We start from the raw sequence: 19,481 nt of genomic DNA on the forward strand, positions 1-19,481 counted from the left end.
AGATTGAGTGTGTTGTGGTAACCAGGAGTAGCTGAGAACCTCTGACTGGCGTTAGGTCCCCAGCACAAGAGAACAGTTAATAAACTGGAGGTTTTTCTCCTCCTGAGGTTTAAACAACTCAAAAGGTTGCTATTCTTGAATTCAGTAATGATCACAAAAATTAAGAGAAAAGCATCTATCTCAGAAGGAAGAAAAGCATTCAGTTTCCTGAACTCCTTTTTGATCCAGGCATGTGTTTCAGCTCAGGCTGCAGTATTTGTACAGCACCTGGGGATGTTTTTGACAACCGGAGTGAAGAGTCATTTGAAATACCTGAACTGGGTTATTCAATGTCTCAAGAACCATAAACAAACACTCTGAAAACTACAATCAGAGTTTATCAGTGAATTGTTCCTTGTTTTCCCCTACTAAAACCACATAATCCACTTTTCTTCACATATCAGAAGTATGCAGGAGTATTCTCTCAGATGGTTGAATTATTTATTAACAGGTTTATTGTGTGTAGTTAACATTTTCCTCAAGGATCCCTAGCCTTGCCTTTTTCTTTTAAACTAATATTTGTGCATGTTTGTGTGCGTGCTGATGCTGTCATGTTTTCTGACTCTACAATGTTTATTATGCTTTAGACAAATACCCCAGGGAGATTATGTAAAAAAGCCTGGAGAGGCCGACTCTTTTTATAGCGACATGCCTCCTGGAGTCAGCACAAACTCTGCATCTAGTTCTAAGAAGAGGTCTGCTTTTCTGTCGCATTTTCAGATTTCTACCTGTTCCATCACCCATTATTCCATTAGTCAGAACATTTCATTGTTTTGCAGCAGGTTTGATTCTTTCTTCTTTCTTTGTGGAATGTTTGAAATAGCATCCTTTGTGCTTTGATTACTGATTGTTCTCACATGCCCTGAGCCACAAATTATTAGGCCAGCATAAACAAGTTTTCCATTCTAAACCAATTTTAGGTGAATCGGATTTTTGTCATCTCCCTGCTTGAAAATTGTTTTCAAGTAAACTTTAATAATAATTGCTGGCTCAATAAAAAAATAAATAAAAAACCCACGTGTTTTTAAATCATGGTCATGTAATCAAAGAAAAGGAACACTGTCTTGCTTCAATAATAGTTATAAACATAAACTGTTCAATATAAATGTTATTTTTATATCTGTATTTGTCAATGTCATTAATTCACTGAGTTGACCTAGACTTCTGGATAATATTCTTGCTGTCTCACATTAAAGATTATGGTGCTTGCATATTATTCTACTCATTAGACTAGTATACTAAATGGTCACCAAGTATTATCTTAGAAAATAATTCTACAAAGACTTCCTGTAGTTTTACGCTTGCTATTATGAGTAACCAAGGAGGGCACTGGATTTTGCCCTTGATCAGATTTCATTAATTTTGTTATTGTTCCAGTTACTTAAAAGACCCCAAATGATTTTAAAATGGAAAGTTCATTGAAAACATTGCGAGTCATTTGTAATTGCTAAGGTCATTAGGTCATGATGCTCACCATTCCTCAGCAGTTACAAGACCCTTTAATTATGAAAATCTCTAGCTAGCAATTTAAAACAATTTATGAGAAGCACTGTGTTGTAGGAGGGACAGACAGTCCTGAACTGCTTCATAAGAAAACTGCAATTCTCAGTTCTTGTCTTGCTGAGTAGTCTGTCTAACTATGCAGTTGATGAAGCCCTTTTCTTTGTTGAAAGTAAAGAGAAATGTATGGAAGGGATACATTTGCAGTGACATTTGCTATTTGGGTATAGCAGCTATATCTTATATGCAACTTCTTTTAGTCTGTTCTAATGAATGTTTTGTTTGGAAGACTGTAGTATTGATTAACTGATGATTTCTAATTTTTAAATTCAGCTTTGTAGATGTGTGATCAGTTTTTTTTTCAGGAAGCACTGTTTGTGCTGGAGAATCTTTACTCGTTTGGATAAAATTTTGAAAAATGTCCTGGGAAAGCAAGTTTTAATAGCTTTGTGTAAGCAGGTTCAAATACCAGTTAAGAAAGAAGGTTTTTTAAATGAATGTCATTTAATGCGTCTCTTCTTTCATTCAGTATCTGTGTTTCTTTTCATATGTCATTTCTTTCATGTGCCTCTGTTTAGTATTTGTTCCAAAAAGCGAATGGTTTCTAAGGTCTGTCTGTACTAGAGAGTTTTGTTGTTCCCCACCACCAGTTCAGGTATGTTGTGCCACTGTCAAGTCTGGAAAAGTAAGTCTGACAAATATTCCATTAACATTGTGGTGGAGCTGACGTTAGTCCTTTCATTTGAATACTCAGAGTGCTATTTCTGCCTTCCAAGCTGGTTTTGATTTGCTCTGCTCAGTCAGGTACTGATGGCGTCTCTTGGCCGATGTTGGAGTGACTGGGCCATTGGCTGCCTGGGCTTTTTCATGCTGGAAAGCACTATGAAGTGTTAGCTGGTATTCAGAGGATGTTCAAGGATTAAGACATAACTTTATGACAACTCTTGCTATTATGAAATATGATGTAGCAAGACATTCCTGAACCTGCAAATGGGCCTTTAGGAGGAGAAAATTATTAAAAAATTTGTCAGTGGATCTGCTGGTTCTGGGACCTTTTGTACTGTAATTAAGTTTGAATTAATGAAACCCTGGGCTTACTTCAGTGTGGCTGTGATTAGCCTGGTCTTCTGGAAACTGAAGAGCATCTCTCAGATGCGTGCCCTCCACGGAAAGCAGAGGCTGAAAAATGCAAGATTATCTAGACTTAGAAACTACAGAAATAGTTCCTTTAAGCAAATCTTTATAATAAATAAGCCATCTATTATGACCAGTTTTCAACTTCCTCTTGTTTTCTTGTCTTTTGGAAATAGTTGTGATCTCAACTTAGCAAACAGCTAAGCAGCAGCTCTACTTCAACAGGAGGGAGCCTGTTGCAAAATCCTGTGTGTTGGACATCACCACACACATCTCTAGCTCTTAGAGGGAATACAAGAGAAGGAAAAAATTAACTTTGCACCAAGCACCTCGATATAAAGACTGCTTTTGGCTTTGAGTTTAGCATTAGAAGTATATACTGCAGTGACTGGCTGACAAAACATAATAAAAATTCAAAATTAGCAAAAATGAGGCAGTTACCCCTCCACTGGAGCTACCAGCTGTGAGCCGGAGGATGCTCATCATGGACTCCTGGGCCCCTGAGACTGGTAGTAGTGGGGTGAGAGAAGCAGTTCAGGCTTTCCTGCAGCAGCACAGGGAGGGAGTGGGCAGCCTGCAGGTGGGATGTGCTTGACTGTAAGACTGAAAAACCTTGAGCTGAGCACAGTTGGAAGAGCATCTTCCAGCTAAGAACTGAGGCAGAGCTGCAAATCCAAAGGAAAGCTGGTGTGCGCTGGTGTTTGTGCTTTCCACAGCAGACATGCGAGAAAGGAGTGCTGAAGCCTGGCTCTTGAACGTGGGCACACCAGGCTGCTGCAGGGACAGTTGTGAAACATAACTGCAGTTTTTAACCAGAAATCCTGGATGCTCTGCTAGTGCAGACAGACCTTAGGCTATGTTATTTCACCGGCCTCGGGAGTGTGACTCAGTAAACAGCTGAGCTAACATTGATGTGAGACAATACCCTTAACAATAACCGCATCTGAGCCCTCCTATTCCAGGTCAAATGGATTATCTCATTCCTGGAGTGAAAGGATCCCAGACACAAAACATATTTCAGACATTTGTGAAAATGGGAGGCCTAGGAGTAATTCTTGGCAAGGTAAGTGTGAACCTCTGTGCTGGCCACAGTGGAACCGGACTCTGGGCCGTTTCTGAAAGTTTAGCCGATCTTAGGACAACAGCAGGACTCCTTAAAATTGTGCTAATTGTTATTAAACCTGGAGTGGGGATTTAGCAGCATCCTACATAAATATCTTTTTGCACAATGCTTTGTCACATAGAAATGACATCTAATTTCTCCCGTTCCTGCAGTGTGAGCTAACATGAAAAAGAGGAAGAAGTCTATCCAATCTTACCAGTTTCTGTGATTTTATCAGGCAGTGTTTAGTATTTTTCTCAAATGAAAGGTGAAATTAAGGAGTTTTTTGCTCTGCACAGTTGCAACAAAAAGTAGAGAAAGATCACCCAAGTGCCAAGTTTAGCTGGTCTGAGGTAAATCAACAGTCACTGAGCTGTGACTTTTAAATGTTCAACGCTAATGAGTTAATGACTCTTTTGCTGGGGATGCAAAAAGAATATGCAGTTTGGCATGGGATGCAGGTGAGTTTCAAGTTGTTTTACCATATGTCTTTATCCTTTGATTTCTTTCAGGTAATATAGGAGGAAACAGAAAGAAAGTCAGAGGCAAAAGATTTAGGCCACGGTCTAATTCAACTGAGTAAGTCTGAACTTATAAAAGCAAAGCCAGAAAGTACAGTTTTCATATTTGTGTTTTGTAGATGGAGATTAAGAGTACTGAAAAGTAGACAGCTGCATTTTTGCTCTGTGGCCCATTCTGATTGCTGACTGATAATCTGGTACATGGTTTGGCTAATGTATTTCAACCTCTTTTTATGTATTCTTTAAAAATTAACTATCAATTTTCTTTTTTATGTAGGCTTCCTCACAGTCGTTCCCATAGCAATTCCCAATGATTGTGGCAGCCTGCACCATCACTGCAGGCTTTTATCTACAGTAAACTGCCATTGCTGAGTGTATCCTGGTTCAATACTGAATTTTTGATAACCTGTTTCCTACCCTTGTCTTCACCTTGGGTTGGGCCATTGCAGAGTTAGAGATCTATATCTCTGAGTACCTGCCTGGAAGTTTTAGGAGAGGTATCTCTCTGCTTTGACAGTACCCTGAAGTTTATTGTTGTAAGCCTGAAACAGCTAGCTGAATAAGCCCTGCGATAAATGGGTAATGAGAGTTTTTACCAAGCGACTGATCCCTAGACCTTTTCAGTATGGCTTAGAGTTGCTTTCCTATTGATTTATTGGTTACATTTACTGAAGAGCCCATGTGTGCAGTGCTCCCCATAGGGAAAGAGCCTTTCTTATGTACTTAAGCCTGCCCTTTCAGGCTCCTTTCATGGATGAATGGTGAATGGCTGGAAACATAATCTCTGTCAAGCACTGGCCTGCTCTTGCAGCACTTATGCCACATGGGAGTGGCCCCTCTTTGACCATGGTGGCAATGACAGTGCCCCCCCCCCCCCCCCCCCCCAATCATTAGTACTAACTTTGCACCTCTATGGGCAAATGCTCTTGATACCAACCCTGCTGGAAACTAATGCTAACTCCTGTCTGGGCCCTGCTTTCTTCGGTTTGGGGATTTTGAGTTTGTTCTGAAAGTTTTCTTCCACCTGCAGTGCACTGTCTTGAGGTGAGTAGGCTCAGAAAAATTCATAGAGAAGACCCTCTGTAACAAGTTACAGAAATAATAGTTTGATGCACACTGCAATTATAACATTGCATGGTCAAAGTGGCAACATAGAACCAGAAATTTTAGCCCTAGATCCCTTGGAGGAATTTGTCTATCAAGTGCCCCTGTGCTCTTGGTCTTTGTGCTGATAAACCCTTCCTGAAAAGTTTTTTGCTCATTTCTTTTTCTCCTTGCATGAGACAGTTTGATAAAAGCAAAATTAGTCTGACCAAACTGCCAAGATACGAATGAGTTTGCACATTCTTCTTTAGAAACTTGTCCTGTGCTTTCCTTAATTTTCCAATTGTATTTCTTAAACAAAATTTGTTAAAAAATAAAAGTTTAAATTTATGATACCTTTATTCTGTCATTCAGCAGAGGTGTACACTGGGGCTGAATTGGTCCATAAAGAGTGAAACCAGGTCAGGTTTTTTTAGCCTAGAGTGAAAGTAACTGCATGGGAAGAGTATTCTTTTCAGTAAAAAAAACCCCTCCCAGTGGGCATATTTTGTCCCTGTGCTGCTCAGTTGGTATATTATACATTTGCTCTGAGGACTTTGGAGCACTAAATAAGTGGGTAGACTGAGTGTGTGAGTTGGAAATCTTTTTTCCTGTATTTTTTTTTTTTTCTTTCTGTTTTAAAGCTTCCCCCTGAATTTCCACCTAATTCTCTGCTTTCTTCCTTGCTGCTTGTTATGGTCTCTCAACTCAGCAGCAGCCCTGGTGTTAGAGGGAGGAGGCTTGTACTTCCCAAGGGCTGTGCAGCAGCCTGTTAGGGTTGAAGCGCAGTGTGTGTGTTCCTGGGAGAGACCTGCCAGGCAGGAAAATGCTTTCTCCTGATGGGTTCTGTCCTGGACTGCATGGGGCCACACGGCTTGTCCGAGTCTCCTTGGCAAGTCTATCACCCCTTGGAAAGAGAGCTCCCACTGAGTGATCCACGTGCTGTGTCAGTTTGGTGAGGAACAGAGAGAATTGCCAAGGGCGCACAGTGCTTGTGGTTAGAGAGGTAACTTACTTTGCAAGCAGAGAAAACCGACTGAGAATGATCTAACTATGGCCAGCATTTACTCATTTAGGAAAACAAAAAAGCAATGCCAGCTGTTCTGAGGATGCCTCAGAATACATGGGGGCTTTTCCCAGACATATACCTTACCTTCTCTGGGAAATACAGAAGAATATTGAAAACTGTGCTGAAATGGTGGAACTTTGGAAAGTCCATCTGTGTGGCCCTTGGGAATCCAATGAAGAATACTTGTTGAGATGGAAGAAAAAGGGTAATACCGTTGGTCTCCTGTTAGTAGCAGAGACAGTGTAGTTAACCACTAGAAAATGGTGTTCCTTTGTGCCATACCTTGTGCAGAAATAAATTTTTTTAATCAGGTGTGCACCAGCACAGTTGCCTGCAGAAGTATTTGACATATGCATGGGTCTGCAGGAACGGCACATATTATGCACAAGGGGTTTTTGTATACAGCCAAGCACCAGACAGGGACTCGTGCCATAAATCGTTTAAGCAAAATTTCTTAAGCACTGAGCAAGATTTGAGCTCTGGAGCCCTCACAAGCATCACTGGCAGGAGGGTTGCAAGTACATTGAGCAGTTCCTGAAAAACATACTGCTCATGCCTTTGTGTGACCCTTGTACCTAACAGATACATGGACAAAGCTTCTGCTAAGGGTATAGCTCTGTGGAGACTGCTAAAGCCCTTTCGGGACTTTTTAATTGCTTCTAGGTGTTTTAAAACAAAATTTGTGTTCTTCGCTAAAGGCACATGGTTCAGTTCACACAGAAGGAATGCCAGCAGGCCAAATGTTTCTTCAGCTTTTTCAGAAACAGGGTTGATGAAATGGCCTGATAAAACAAGTTTTCCTATTAAAATCTATTAGAGATATCTAGGAATGATAACGAGAGTTTTTCTGAATAAGTTGACAGTTTAATTGGGAGCTTGTGTTAAAACAGGTCCCAGGAAACAAGCGTTTTGCCAAACAGCGATTCTGACCTTTGTTAATTTGCACTGCTTTTCCGATAAGCGATTGTCTTCCTCGTTGTTATAACTGATACAAACATCTTTGGATTAGACTTTCTATTATATATTGTCTTTTTGCAGCAAGGTAACCCATGCATCTGAGCCTGGGCTTTCTCTCGCCCACCAAATCCCGGCCCAAGGCATAAGCCCAGGGGGTTCTGACCACCCCCAAACAGGGAGTCGGGATCACAGGTCAGTCTCACCTGCCCCTGCGTTTTGGGCTGCCATTTTATGCCATGAAAAGTCCCTTCCCTCAGTATACAGTATTTCACTGTGGCAAAACACCGTGACTGCTTGGAGGTGCTCCTGCTGATTGCAGCGCTAGCTAACCTTCCTCCTCGCCAGCCTGAGGAGTATGAGTACTCTTGAGCCCAGGTCTTTTGCCTTGTTGCATGTTGCGCTACAAGCCAAATTGAGCTGTTGGTCTAGCTGTAGACTTACGTGTAAAGACACCTGTGTTTAAAAGTGGAATTTCTCACTCATAGAAAATGCGGATTCTGGCCATCACTAATGAACATATGGCCAGGAGGATCAGCCTGAGAGCTTTCTGATGGTATCCTGTAGTGGTCTACAGTAACTCAAGTTTAACCTTTCTGTAACAGATGAATTGAGGTGGTGAACGACGGTCTGTAATACAACCAGACCCAGGAAACCCTGCAACACGGTTGTGCAACAACTGCATGCTTTGATACCACATTACACTGTTTTCTAATACAGGAAGCCAGATTGGGAGTGTTTCATGGTTACCAAAAGACCCTTTAAAATGAAAAAAAGTAAGTTGAAAGTACTGCAGCAAGTGCAAGAAAACGTGTAGTCGAACCTACAATTAAAGCTAAAGCAGACGTTTTTTAGTTCCTGGTGATGCTGGCATCAGCCTATTGCTTCACTTGTGGTTCATCTGTTGCTGCACTACTACTTTTAATGTTTTCTTTCTCTAAGAACCCAAGCTGGAAAGCATAAAGCACTCCTGATTCCTGATAAATAAGCAAGCTGAGGAAGCTACTTAGAAGCACTTGTGGCTGAGGGCGAGTACTTTCTGAGAGCTGTGGCTGTGCTTGTGCGGGGCGGGGAGGAGAAGTTCCAGAGCAAAAAAGGAGCAAAAGAAGTCGAAAAAGTGCTGCTGCTTTTGTTGTCAACGTGGTTTGAAATACGGTGGGCGTTGAATGACATGATCTGGCCCAACCTTTACTCATCTGAGCAATCCCTTGCAAGGCCCATTCCCATGTGTGAGGTCATTGGAGTCACTGTCATAAACAAGGGTGGTGAGAACTGGCCCAGAAATATCAAAAATAACTTAAAGAGGAATTTTCTTTCCCTTTTTCCTTGGCTACAATTTGTTTCCTATTTCAGAGTGTGCTAGTCTCTGTTATATAAAGGTGGTGATCACAAATAATTGCTAAACTGTTACCATTCTTACACAACAAGAACAGACTTTAAACTGGACCAGGCAGTCTCATGTTTCTTCATTGCCCTTTTTTCTTAACATGACAGAGGGGGAGGAATTCGCTAATCATGTTATTGGGGGCTAAGAGAAACCAGTTACGAAAAAGTTTCTTCTTCCCTGGTAATATTACTGTCAGCTGTCTTTATTTCATAGTTTTCATGTAACTAATATGAGTATGCAGCTCAGGCTTTTTTCCTAAAAAGCGTGGTTTTGGTATCAAGATTGCTTCTGTAAAATGTGAAATAACTCTGCAGCCCACCTCCATTAAAGCTTCTTGTGGTCCTACCAAATTAAATGATCATTGAAAAATGTGAAAATTGCCACTGTACCGGCAAACAATTCAAGCCTTTTCACACACTGAGGCTGAAATTCATTCCTGTAGAAAGGGCCAAGCCCAAGTTTCTGTGCTCATTATCTTGCAATTTATTCTAGATGGGTGCAAACATGTGTCTTCAACAAGCAAACTGCCGGATTGGAGCCAAAATGCCTCTTCATCCTTATTCTAAGATCATGAGAGGAGTTCAAACCATGAACTTAATGATGGCCCTCTGCATAGGAGTGAATTTTACCCTTAAGACATTAAATGAATGATGTATCCCAGAGAGTTTCCAGATTAATCAAACAGTCTTGTTGTAGGTCCGATTTTCTCATGCAGTTGTACACATTGCCTAGTCCTCACCCAACTTCCATACTGATTTATTTGCCATATTCACTTGCATTTTGGGGATGAAGACATCCTTGCTAAGCTTGTGCTGTGTGTTCTCAGATTTTCTATTCTTGTTCTTCTGCTTTCTCTGTTCCTTCCATTGCTTTCTGCAGGTATTTAAACCCATGGTTCAAAAGAGAATATAATGTAGCTAAGTGGGTAGAAGATGTGAATAAAAACACTGAAGGACCATACTTTAGGTATTTTGTAAATTAATTCTATATCATTTTTAAGAGCTGTTCCAGCATATACAAATATCTTGGGACTCCTACCTTGTATAAATCAATACAAGTTACTGTAGGTGCAAAGGGCCCCTCTTCTTTTGCTGCATTTTGATGTCTGTTTTTGGCTTCATGTGCAATTTACAATTATTGTTTCTGAATGTTTTAATGAAGCCATTGAAAAGGGTGTGTGTAGTGCATGCGTTCCCACCATCATCTGTAGCTTGTAGTAGCTTTCTCATCATTTTATGCCAAGTAGTGTTTTATGGGCATGAGACATATTTATCACTAATAAAGTAGTATTAACTTAAATAGAATGTAAATACTGAAGCAAGTGGTTTCATAACACATTTGACTCTCCCCACTGTCTTATATAGTGCATACTCAAATTTAAATGAAAAAAGAATAAAAAGTAGTGGTATTTTACCCTCAGCATACAATGCAATAATTAATATTTTGTGATTGGAAAATTAAATGTATGAGAATATACTCTGTGCTCTATTTATCGACCCACTAATGAATCTGTTACAAGTGAGTGTAGGGTTCAACCAAATACATCACTTGTTTTTGAAAGGGAAAAGTGTATATTACTTGATATATTCCAAGTTAAAGAGAAAAAGCATGCATGAGGTTGGCCTCCCTGTTGTGCATGAATCAGGAGTCTGAGAACGTTTTAGTAGATTCCCAAAAGACACCGTCTCACAGCCAAGATAGACATTTGTATCAGCTGAAAAAATCAGCTAGCATAGGAGAGAATGGAAGACAATTTATGACAAATAACATAAAACATGAAGTTGGTGAAGCTGTAAGTTAACATGTCAAAAAATGAAGCTGAAACAAGAATTATAGAAACATAAAGAAAAATCTTTAGCCAAAACAGTGAAGGCTGGTAAGAATGAGTAAATAGAATCTGAACAATTATTTTGCTACATTAGTAGACCTAATAATAGTGCAAAAAGGCAGGAATATTTATTAAATATGTCCAGTGTATATTTGGGAAAAAGTGATGGAGGTGTATCACAAGAGGCTAATCAAACACTTCCAATAGTAGCACTGGCAGATACTAAATAGCAGAGTAGTAATTTAATCATTTTAGAACTAAAAATGTCACAAAGTCTTAAAAGAGCATAAAATTGTCACTTTTTAAAACCATTTGTGTTTGCTTTCAAGGATTCTTAAATCACAGAGTAAGTTGCAGAAAGGCTTTCCAATGAACAAATAGGGCAAATGAGGTGAATTTAAGCCTGCCAGTCCTGATTTCGGTCCTGAACAAGAAGTAAAAATTACTGACACAAGAATCCCAGGCTTATGGGAGGGTGTTGTGATTTTGCCAGCCGGTGTCAGCCAGATCTTGGTGTTGGTGCTTGGACTTTCAGACAGGGTGTATTGTGAATCCCGTAGTTTTGCCTTTTCTGTTTTTAGCACTGGGATACAGGGTCCAGTTCTGGTGTTCACAGTTCAATAAGCATGTTAAAGAACTGGGGAGATTTAAGCCCCGAGAAACCTTACAAGGGACTGCAGGGCCTCAAGCTGTTTAGTTTAATGGAGCAGCTAAATACTTACCTCATCATAAGATCCACATAGCAGTATATGAAGCAAAACCTTTGTGGGAAGTCCTTTGGACTATGAGACTGAGATTCATAATAACCAAAAGTGACTGAAGGTGAAATCACACGAAACTCACACTAGAAATGAGGTGTGTTTTTATTAGCAAGCCTTTTCCTAAAAATACCCTCTGGACCTTTTGTTGGTCAGACAAGGCCATCAGTCACTCACCATATAATCTACCCCATAGCTGTCTTTCAGGGCATTTGTGTCAGAAGCCCTGTGATCCAAATAAACAAAGACATTGATGACATATGAAGATAGCACTAGTTTAAAGTAAGTTACTTTAAATGGTTTAGTTAAACATGTTTAAATTCCCATGTGGATACTTTTAATTTGATTTTAATCTTTTAGTATCAGTATATCTTGATTTAGTAACTAGATTAAATTGATAGGAACATACCCCAACCCCGAGGGTTTTCAACTGTTGCACTGAATGAATCACATTTCTAATTGTATTTGAGATAAACCAAGCAGGTTTTGCATGTAGATGAGGATTAAGCTGACCCATGTGAGTTTTAAGGGCTTGTATATCAGAGATGAAACATAAATTAAAAATTTTCACCATAGAAGCTTGCTAATGACTGCCTACAGCAGTAACTTCAGAAATAAGAGAGAAACTAGAATATATTTAGAAACCCACATGTCCTAATTAATTTAAGTAACCATGGGGAAGTATTCTGCAGACACATTATGGAAGGCAAAGGATCAGATCTTCCCCCGGGATGAGTTGCCATGGATTTATGAGAGGTTGAACTGAACAGTTGCTCCCCAAAACTCAGGTGCAATTTTGGTTAATCTGTCATGGACTGGAAAACATTGTTCCTAAGAATGGTGTGTCTGAACATCATATGGCTGGGTTTTGAGCCTGTGAAGTGGTTCACGAACAAAACAAAACTAATCTTTGGTAAATGAAAAAGTCAGGCTGAAGTCAGGCTGTGCAGCTGATACTATGTTTAAGGAATCATAGCTCAGGATAAGACATTTACACCAGATAATTAGAGGAGTAGTATTTTTGTTGCTAATCATCTTTGATTTCTTTTAAAGACATCCTGAAAGTAACACTGCTGCTTTGCTTGTCTCCCTATAGTTTTAGGAATAATGTGTTGATGACTGGTGCTGTTGCAGGTAGAGTTTGAAGGAGAAACGGCAAAAAAGACAAAAACACTTCCTACAGTTCCTAGGAATGCTGTAGATTTTCAGAAAATAAAGATATTAGTAATCCAAAATACTTTCTTCAGCAGCTTAAAAAATCCCTGTATAAATCAGAATTTGTCTCACTGACACCTGGTGTCCTGCTTATTTTTTTTCCTAGTCTACAAGTCTAGTGGGTATTTCTATATAATTACTTTTTCTTAATGATAATAATAGTGGCTGGTGTCTCTGGTGCCAGAAAGCTCCCAGCTGTGGGATTCCTTTCTGTAAGAAAATAAGATCTGTAAAGAAACATCTCATTTTACTGCTTAAAGGCTAGGCTAGATTTTATGTGCCAGGCCATAGCTGCATAACTGCAGCAATAAATGCAGACAGAAAACCTTTCCCTGGTTTCAGCTTTGCTGGAGACACGCTGTTTTACCAGTGTGATACTACTACTTTTGTTATTGCCAATTACAGTGGTCTACTGCACAGACTGACCTTATGAAATATGGTTAAGGATTACTCGAAATCCTCACTGAATCTTGGAAGGCTTAGGAGCCATGATAGTATCAGAAAATGAACTGTCAGAATCCCAAAATGTGGCATTTCTATAGATAATTGTAGACAAAAAAGACTAGAAGGCACCTTCTGAAGCACTGAGCTGCCTACATTTGATTTAATGAAAATATTTACAATAAATTAGATTCTGTGGGAATTGAAAAGTATGAAGATAGTTTACAAAGAAAGCAAGTTTTTTAGATGGAGACCTAGGATGGGTCTCATGGAAAATGGTCATCCCATATCAGAAAGGCATTGGTAAGGAGCATGGAGGGCAGGAAACAACAACCCATTTCCTTCCTGTTTTTTTATTTTGGTGTTCTTGCTTTCTTCCTTGATTTCTTGTCAGCTCCTCCTCAGCTGGTCATTAGCCAGAGTTGTCTCTGCTGCTCTGTGAGGTCCATTGCCTTCCTCTGAGCGTTCAGCTGAGGCCAAGGCTGTGACCAGCCATTAGCTCCCCGCTCTTGCTGAGGCAGCTTTAGACTATGCTTCAAGGGGAAAAAAAAAAAGTTTTCCCCATTACAACCACAGCAAAATATTGTCCTTGTTGGCAGCCAATGAAAAAAATGCCTGTTGACATCAGTAGGATCAGGATTTCATTTCAGGAGTTAGGGAAAAGAGTTCATTAAAGCATCTGAGTGCCTGCTTTTGGGGCATTGCTGTGCAGTGTTTAAAGTGGATGGCTCAAGCCACAGCCTTTGCCTTTTCTGCAGTCCCCCACAAGCTGAGCCTCCCCTCTGGTGGTGCACTTTATAAGGAAGCTTGCACACATCTGTGGTTTTTAAAAGAAACTGCATTTAAACTGTTAAAGTGTTGAGCCACAGCAGTGTTTTTAGGAGATCCCAACTTCCTCATGTAGGATTATTAAGGCTGATGATGTCCTACAAAGAGCTGAACCTATGGCAGCAAAGGTCAGGTTAGGCTGATAGTATCTACATTCAGGCTTGAAATGCTTTTGCCAGGTTGAATGTTAAGTGCATTTCATTAAATTATTTCAGTCTACAAAACAGAATCAAGCACAGTTTATGAACAGTTCAGATCTGTCAGGGCCATCTGCCTTGAGTTCAGCTAAATGACATTTGAAGTTACAAGACGCTTAGTTGTGTGACCAGGTGACACATTTCTCACTGTCTTTTGTGGGCCAACACTCTCCCTGCTCAGGTGACAATGAAGGAGAGCAGGCAGGTGCCTGGCTGCAGGAGAGTGCATGCAGATGTCCTCCCGCTGCCACAGTGTTTTGTTGTGAATCCCAGCATGGTGTCCCCACACTCTTAGTTTCAGCTTCAGTGACAGAAAGACAGACATGAAGTGACCACTACATCTTGCTTTCTGGTCAGAACTTAGAATTCTTGCAGTGTGTTGAGGTGCATGGCTTTATTTGGGGTTGGTGGTGAAACCTCTGAAACTGTCACGGTGTGTACAGGGCAGAATGCAGTCTGCAACTGCTTTCCTAGTTTTTTGTGCAAGTTTCAGCTGGAAACAATATTTGGCATGAAAGCTAATTGTTGTGATAGTGGGAGAACTGAAACCCCAGTGAAAGCTAAACAGATCCCACTCTTGACCAAACTGCAAAAGTTTTGCCTACCTTTAACCCCAGCATTACCCGCAAGTGTCCCTGAATGCTGTCTTTCTTCCATCCTGTAAATGAGAAAGGTCATGTCTGGCTCTTTCTCATTTAAAGTACATGTAAATCTGGGATACACAGCACATACACAATTGCAGGGCAGAACCTGAAAAGTCATCAAAACCACCTTAAACAACTATGCTTATTACACAAGATATGTCCTAAGATCTGTGAGCATATGCTTAGTAGTGATGTGTTTTTACAGTCTCAGTAGATGGCACTAAAGATGACAAAAACCAGCACCTAACTTGTTTAGCAGAAATAAGGGGCAAGGGCCTGTGAGGGGAGGGCAAGGTCATTTCTTTTAAGTGTGCAACTGCATTCTCAATGTATTTGGCTGTAGCTTTGCACATGCAGCAGCAATGTGCACATCAGTTAGGCGTGCAAACTGTAGCTGAGCTGGCAACACAAAGTGGGGTTGAGAAGTCAGAAATGTAGGCAGCTACACTGGAGGTCTGGGCTTCAAAATATTTTGAAAAGGCAGCATTGTGTTTGAGTTACGGTGCAAAGCTACCTGGCCACAGGCTTAGCTAGGGATCCTGGTCAGAGGACCTGCTGTAGAGCGAAGCGTTCAAGATGCCCCATCCTTGTGGGGGTTATTGCTCATTCCAGGAACACTTACTTAGGCTGATGGACAGGTATATTGGTCATGGCTTTCCCTCTCGCCATGGCCTTCTCCTGTGGCCTAAAATAACGCATGGGAAGAGTCTGTGGTGTGTAGGAGGTGATGCTGTGTGTCTGGTTGTGGTGCAAAGAATGGAAGATGCCTTTATTCTCTGTGCCACCTCCTGGCTCTGGTACCTATATAAACAGCTTTCTAATGGGGCTTGCCAAGTCAGATCTAACACCCCCCAGCTCCTTGCTTCTGATACCCAGGGGCATCATTATAAATTTAAACGTGAAGATTTTATATCCTGTGGGAGATAATTTGTAAGTGAATTAGTAATAATATGTGAAATCTGTTCTCCTTATCTTCCCCCTCTTTCTCCTCATTTTTTAAATTCTAGATCCACTAATAGTTTATTAGTGATCTTTATCAGTCTAAGTGTGGGTGCAGATGAGAGGACTTGTACAGGTAGTGAGCAGCAGGGCACTGCTGCGAACCTCTCCTTGGATTTAAAAAAAACCCCAAACCTGTTTTGTTGCATGTGCAGTTTGGTGCCCAGATCTGTGGTGCTGGACATATGAATTCTTTGTTATATACTGCAGTAGCTGTTTAAAACTTTCCTGAAATTTTATGTATTCCTGAAAACATTTATGTATGTCCAGTTCATCTTGATGGGTGATCAAAGTGCATGTGCTAAAGATGTACTCTTCAGTGTTTGGACAATTGTACCAACCAAAATCTTTTAAGTGCTGTTGAATTTAGAGGCTACAGCATGAAGCATTAGAGCATTGTGAGCCAGATTGGAAAGCTGTCACCATATAATTTCCATTGACACCTTGTTGCTTGTGGCTACCATCAATCATTGTTTGTATGGGAGACAAGAGAGTGTGCTGTTGTAGAGAGCGACAGACACAACAAAATGATACAGTAGTCCAAAATAAAAGAATAATTAGTTAAAGGCAAATTAATTTAATTTAGATAATAGAGATACAAAACAATTCCAGACATAAAAGAGTCCCTGCCTTGTCTGTAATCCTCTCTAGATGAAAGTACCCAATCCTGCAAATCCCAGGGCCAAGGGTGTGGCGCTGTCTGCCAGGGGTGATTCTTGTGGCTCCTTGGTATCAGTGATGGAGCTCATCACTGGGGTCTACAGCCACAACACGTAGCCCTCTGCTGCATTTGAGGGGCTTGGGAGACCTGTCTGTAGAAACTGAGAGCACCCTTCCATCTTCAGGGACTCATGAAGATCAGAATATAGTAGGCAGCAGTGCATAGGGAGGGTCTGGGTGATGGTCCCACTAGTGGGAGGCCTCCTGTGAAAAATACCCTCAGTCTGCAAAACAGAACAAGAAGGTCAGCATAGCTCTGTTTTTCTACTTTGAGTCTTTTTTTTCCCTTTTATTCTGCCCAGATTTAAAGCCTGATAGGAACCTCTCAAGTGGGAAAAGTGCAGAATCTCAAAACAGAAGCATAAGAGTTTTCCTTGGGTATAAAATTTCAGTCAATATTGTGCTGCTGCCTTATTGACATGAAAAGAATGCCTTTCATGTGATACAAACATTTACTTGCTCCTGCTTACTCTACTCACCTTGTACAGAAATGCTGATTGCCATTGACTAATCAGTCCATTTTTGTATATTCTCATCAGACTCTTTCTTTGGCTGGAACAATATGCACTGTATGATGCTTGCATGTCTAATAATTTGTTATTAGCACTTTGTATATGCCTTCGTTACTTCACAACTAACAGTTTGGCCTCCAAGTGCATGCATTTGTGTAAATTAATGTGTTATAAAATAATAGATTTATTTGCTATGTTTGTATCGATATAGCAGATGTGTAAGGTACATATAAAGACACTGATAATTGCCATTTAGTCACTGGCAGAAGACATCGTTCAGCTTATATTTATAGAATCACTGTTTCTATTTAGGCTTCATAACTCCATGTCTATCTTTTAGTTCTGTATTTATTCAATTGTGGATTTGGTTTGTTAATTTTATAATGATTAATTATAGCACCGTATAAAACAGCTTAAGAAATCATTTTTGTTATGCAATACAATTCTAATAAGAAGTAGAAAATGTTACTTTTTCTTGCAGTGTTCCTGAAAGCTATAAATACCTTTATTCATATAATTAAATTATTAGACTACTGATCAAACAACTTTATCCCCCCCGATACTGAGCTAATAATAAGCTGTATACTTGGTTCTGAACCAAGCTTCAGAGTAATGGCAGTTGCTGTTGCGGTGCTAGGACCTGAAGACATCATTTATTTTGTGTGTTTCAACATCTCAGGACACTATCTCCTGCAAAGTCTCCATCTTCATCCACTGGATCTATTGCTTCCAGCAGAAAATACCCATACCCGATGCCACCACTTCCTGATGAAGAGAAAAAAGCCAACAGGCAAAGTGCCAGGGTACGTGTCCCTCTTCTCTGTTCATTTCATCAGTGACTTCATTTACTGGCAGTTTTACAAAAGGAAAGCATGGCAGATCAGCATCTTGGAGTAACGGTGAGAGCAGCAGTGGCATTTCCTTTGTACCCTTAACTCCAGAAGCTGCTGAAGGCTGAGCCTGTGGCAGCCTCAGTAGCTGTGTTTACAGATATCCGTGCAGGTTGCTCTTAAACCTGCCCTGAAGGCCAGATTTTACTAGTTGTCTTATTTCAGGCTGGGAGTGTGCCTGGAATGGGGGTGGTGCTGACACAGGTGGCAGCTCTCATTTGTGCTGGGGCGATAGCTGCTTTCCAGCTTTATGGAAAGGTAACTACGTCGCAGTTAAGGAGGACGTGTAGGGCTTGTACCAAGCCCTCACAGACCTGGAGAGACTTTTCTGCCACATGCCCCGAGCCCACCTCGGCCCACCAGGGTAGGCAGGAACCGCTGGAACATGCTGTGGGTGCTGTGGATCGTGATGCTGGGAGAGATTTCCAGCTGCTGCTGAAAGATGAAGGTAGCCATTGCTTCCTTTGTATGAATCAGACATAGCAGATATTTGAATGAGCAAAAAAACTCTGAAATTTACTTTAGAAGTTTTACTTGTGGTAGCTTTAGTTCATGTTCCTGATGCAAATGAGATTCCCATCTCTGCTCTCTGTCCTTTTTTTCCAAGACAAAACAGGAGCGGAGCGCTACTGAGAGGACCTGCATGCTGCTACCCCCACATCCTGCCTGGGGCAGAAAGTTGTGCGAGGGGCAGCACAGGGTCTCCCAGGCACATGTGGAGCAGAGCAGCTTGGAGGAAGGGCTGCACTGACGTTTTTCAGCCCTGGAGCTGCCTCAGTGCCAGCTCAAACCCCCAGCAGAAATTCATGCTGCCCTGAGCAGAGTTAGGCAGAAGAGAATGGGAAATTACACTAATGTTAGTTAGCATAACTGTAAGGCAAAAGCTGTCTAATACGAAGTTGATGCCACACGGACATTTTTCCTTCAAACTCTCCACACTCCCAGCTGTGGACATTGACTATGCTGGCTGCAAGTCATGCTGAAATGCTTGAGGCTGCTGTCTGTGGTCTGAACAGATACTCACCAGAGGCTGGGAGGAGACCAAGAGCGTAGCCTTCATGATCCAAGTGATGTAGATACAGTTCCCCAAACAAGCTCCTCACACTGTTTGGGTGACAGCTTGTTTTATCTTGGTGCTCAGTGTGTCTTTGTGTTCCTTTTCCCCCTCTCCAGCTATGGGAGACGTCCATTTAGCTGCACTCTTTTCCTGGGGTGACATCAGAACTGTTTACTTCGAATTTTATAGAAACTCAGCATCTCTGAGTCATTGCACATTCATCTGCTCTTCAGACAATTTGAAAGATCAACAGAGATGCCCGTGATCACAGTGAGAACCTCCTCTCCACTGGAAGGGAAAAAAAGCAGCCTTTTATTTTCTTTCTTTTTTGTTGACTAGTATTTTATGGATTTGATGAACAACCAAAATCATAAATTAACAGGGGATAATTAGCCCGGACGTGACAAGGCTATTCCGCATGATGACAGATACACTTACCTAGAATCCCAACTGCAGTCCATTTGCCAGTCCCGCATAAGAGAGGTTTTTCTCTGGTTTAGTGCAGTCCCGAGTCAGACCAGAGTGGAACTGGGAACACGCCTCCCGGAGAGCCCAGCTGATGTAAACTTGTATGCTGTATGCATGAACCTCGTGTTCTTTACT

General features: G+C 41.0%; 1 protein-coding gene across 5 annotated transcripts in view; it reads left to right on the forward strand.

The window, feature by feature from the left end:
* The window catches only part of ADAM22 (ADAM metallopeptidase domain 22), a 132,606-nt gene extending 113,497 nt beyond the window's left edge, over positions 1–19,109 (forward strand). For 2 of the 5 annotated variants that reach the window (XM_074900232.1, XM_074900233.1), the window contains exons 27-32: positions 627–821; positions 3,636–3,736; positions 4,288–4,354; positions 9,669–9,755; positions 17,611–17,734; positions 18,995–19,109. In XM_074900232.1, coding sequence (XP_074756333.1) covers positions 627–821; positions 3,636–3,736; positions 4,288–4,354; positions 9,669–9,755; positions 17,611–17,734; positions 18,995–19,015 — 595 coding nt within the window. In that variant the 3' untranslated portion in view covers positions 19,016–19,109. The remainder of the gene's footprint in view (positions 1–626; positions 822–3,635; positions 3,737–4,287; positions 4,355–9,668; positions 9,756–17,610; positions 17,735–18,994) is intronic. The other 3 variants (XM_074900235.1, XM_074900234.1, XM_074900236.1) reach the window with 3 other exon arrangements.
* The last annotated feature ends 372 nt before the right edge of the window (positions 19,110–19,481 follow it).

The sequence above is a fragment of the Athene noctua genome, chromosome 2, assembly GCF_965140245.1.
Source record: "Athene noctua chromosome 2, bAthNoc1.hap1.1, whole genome shotgun sequence".
Lineage (NCBI taxonomy): Eukaryota > Metazoa > Chordata > Aves > Strigiformes > Strigidae > Athene > Athene noctua.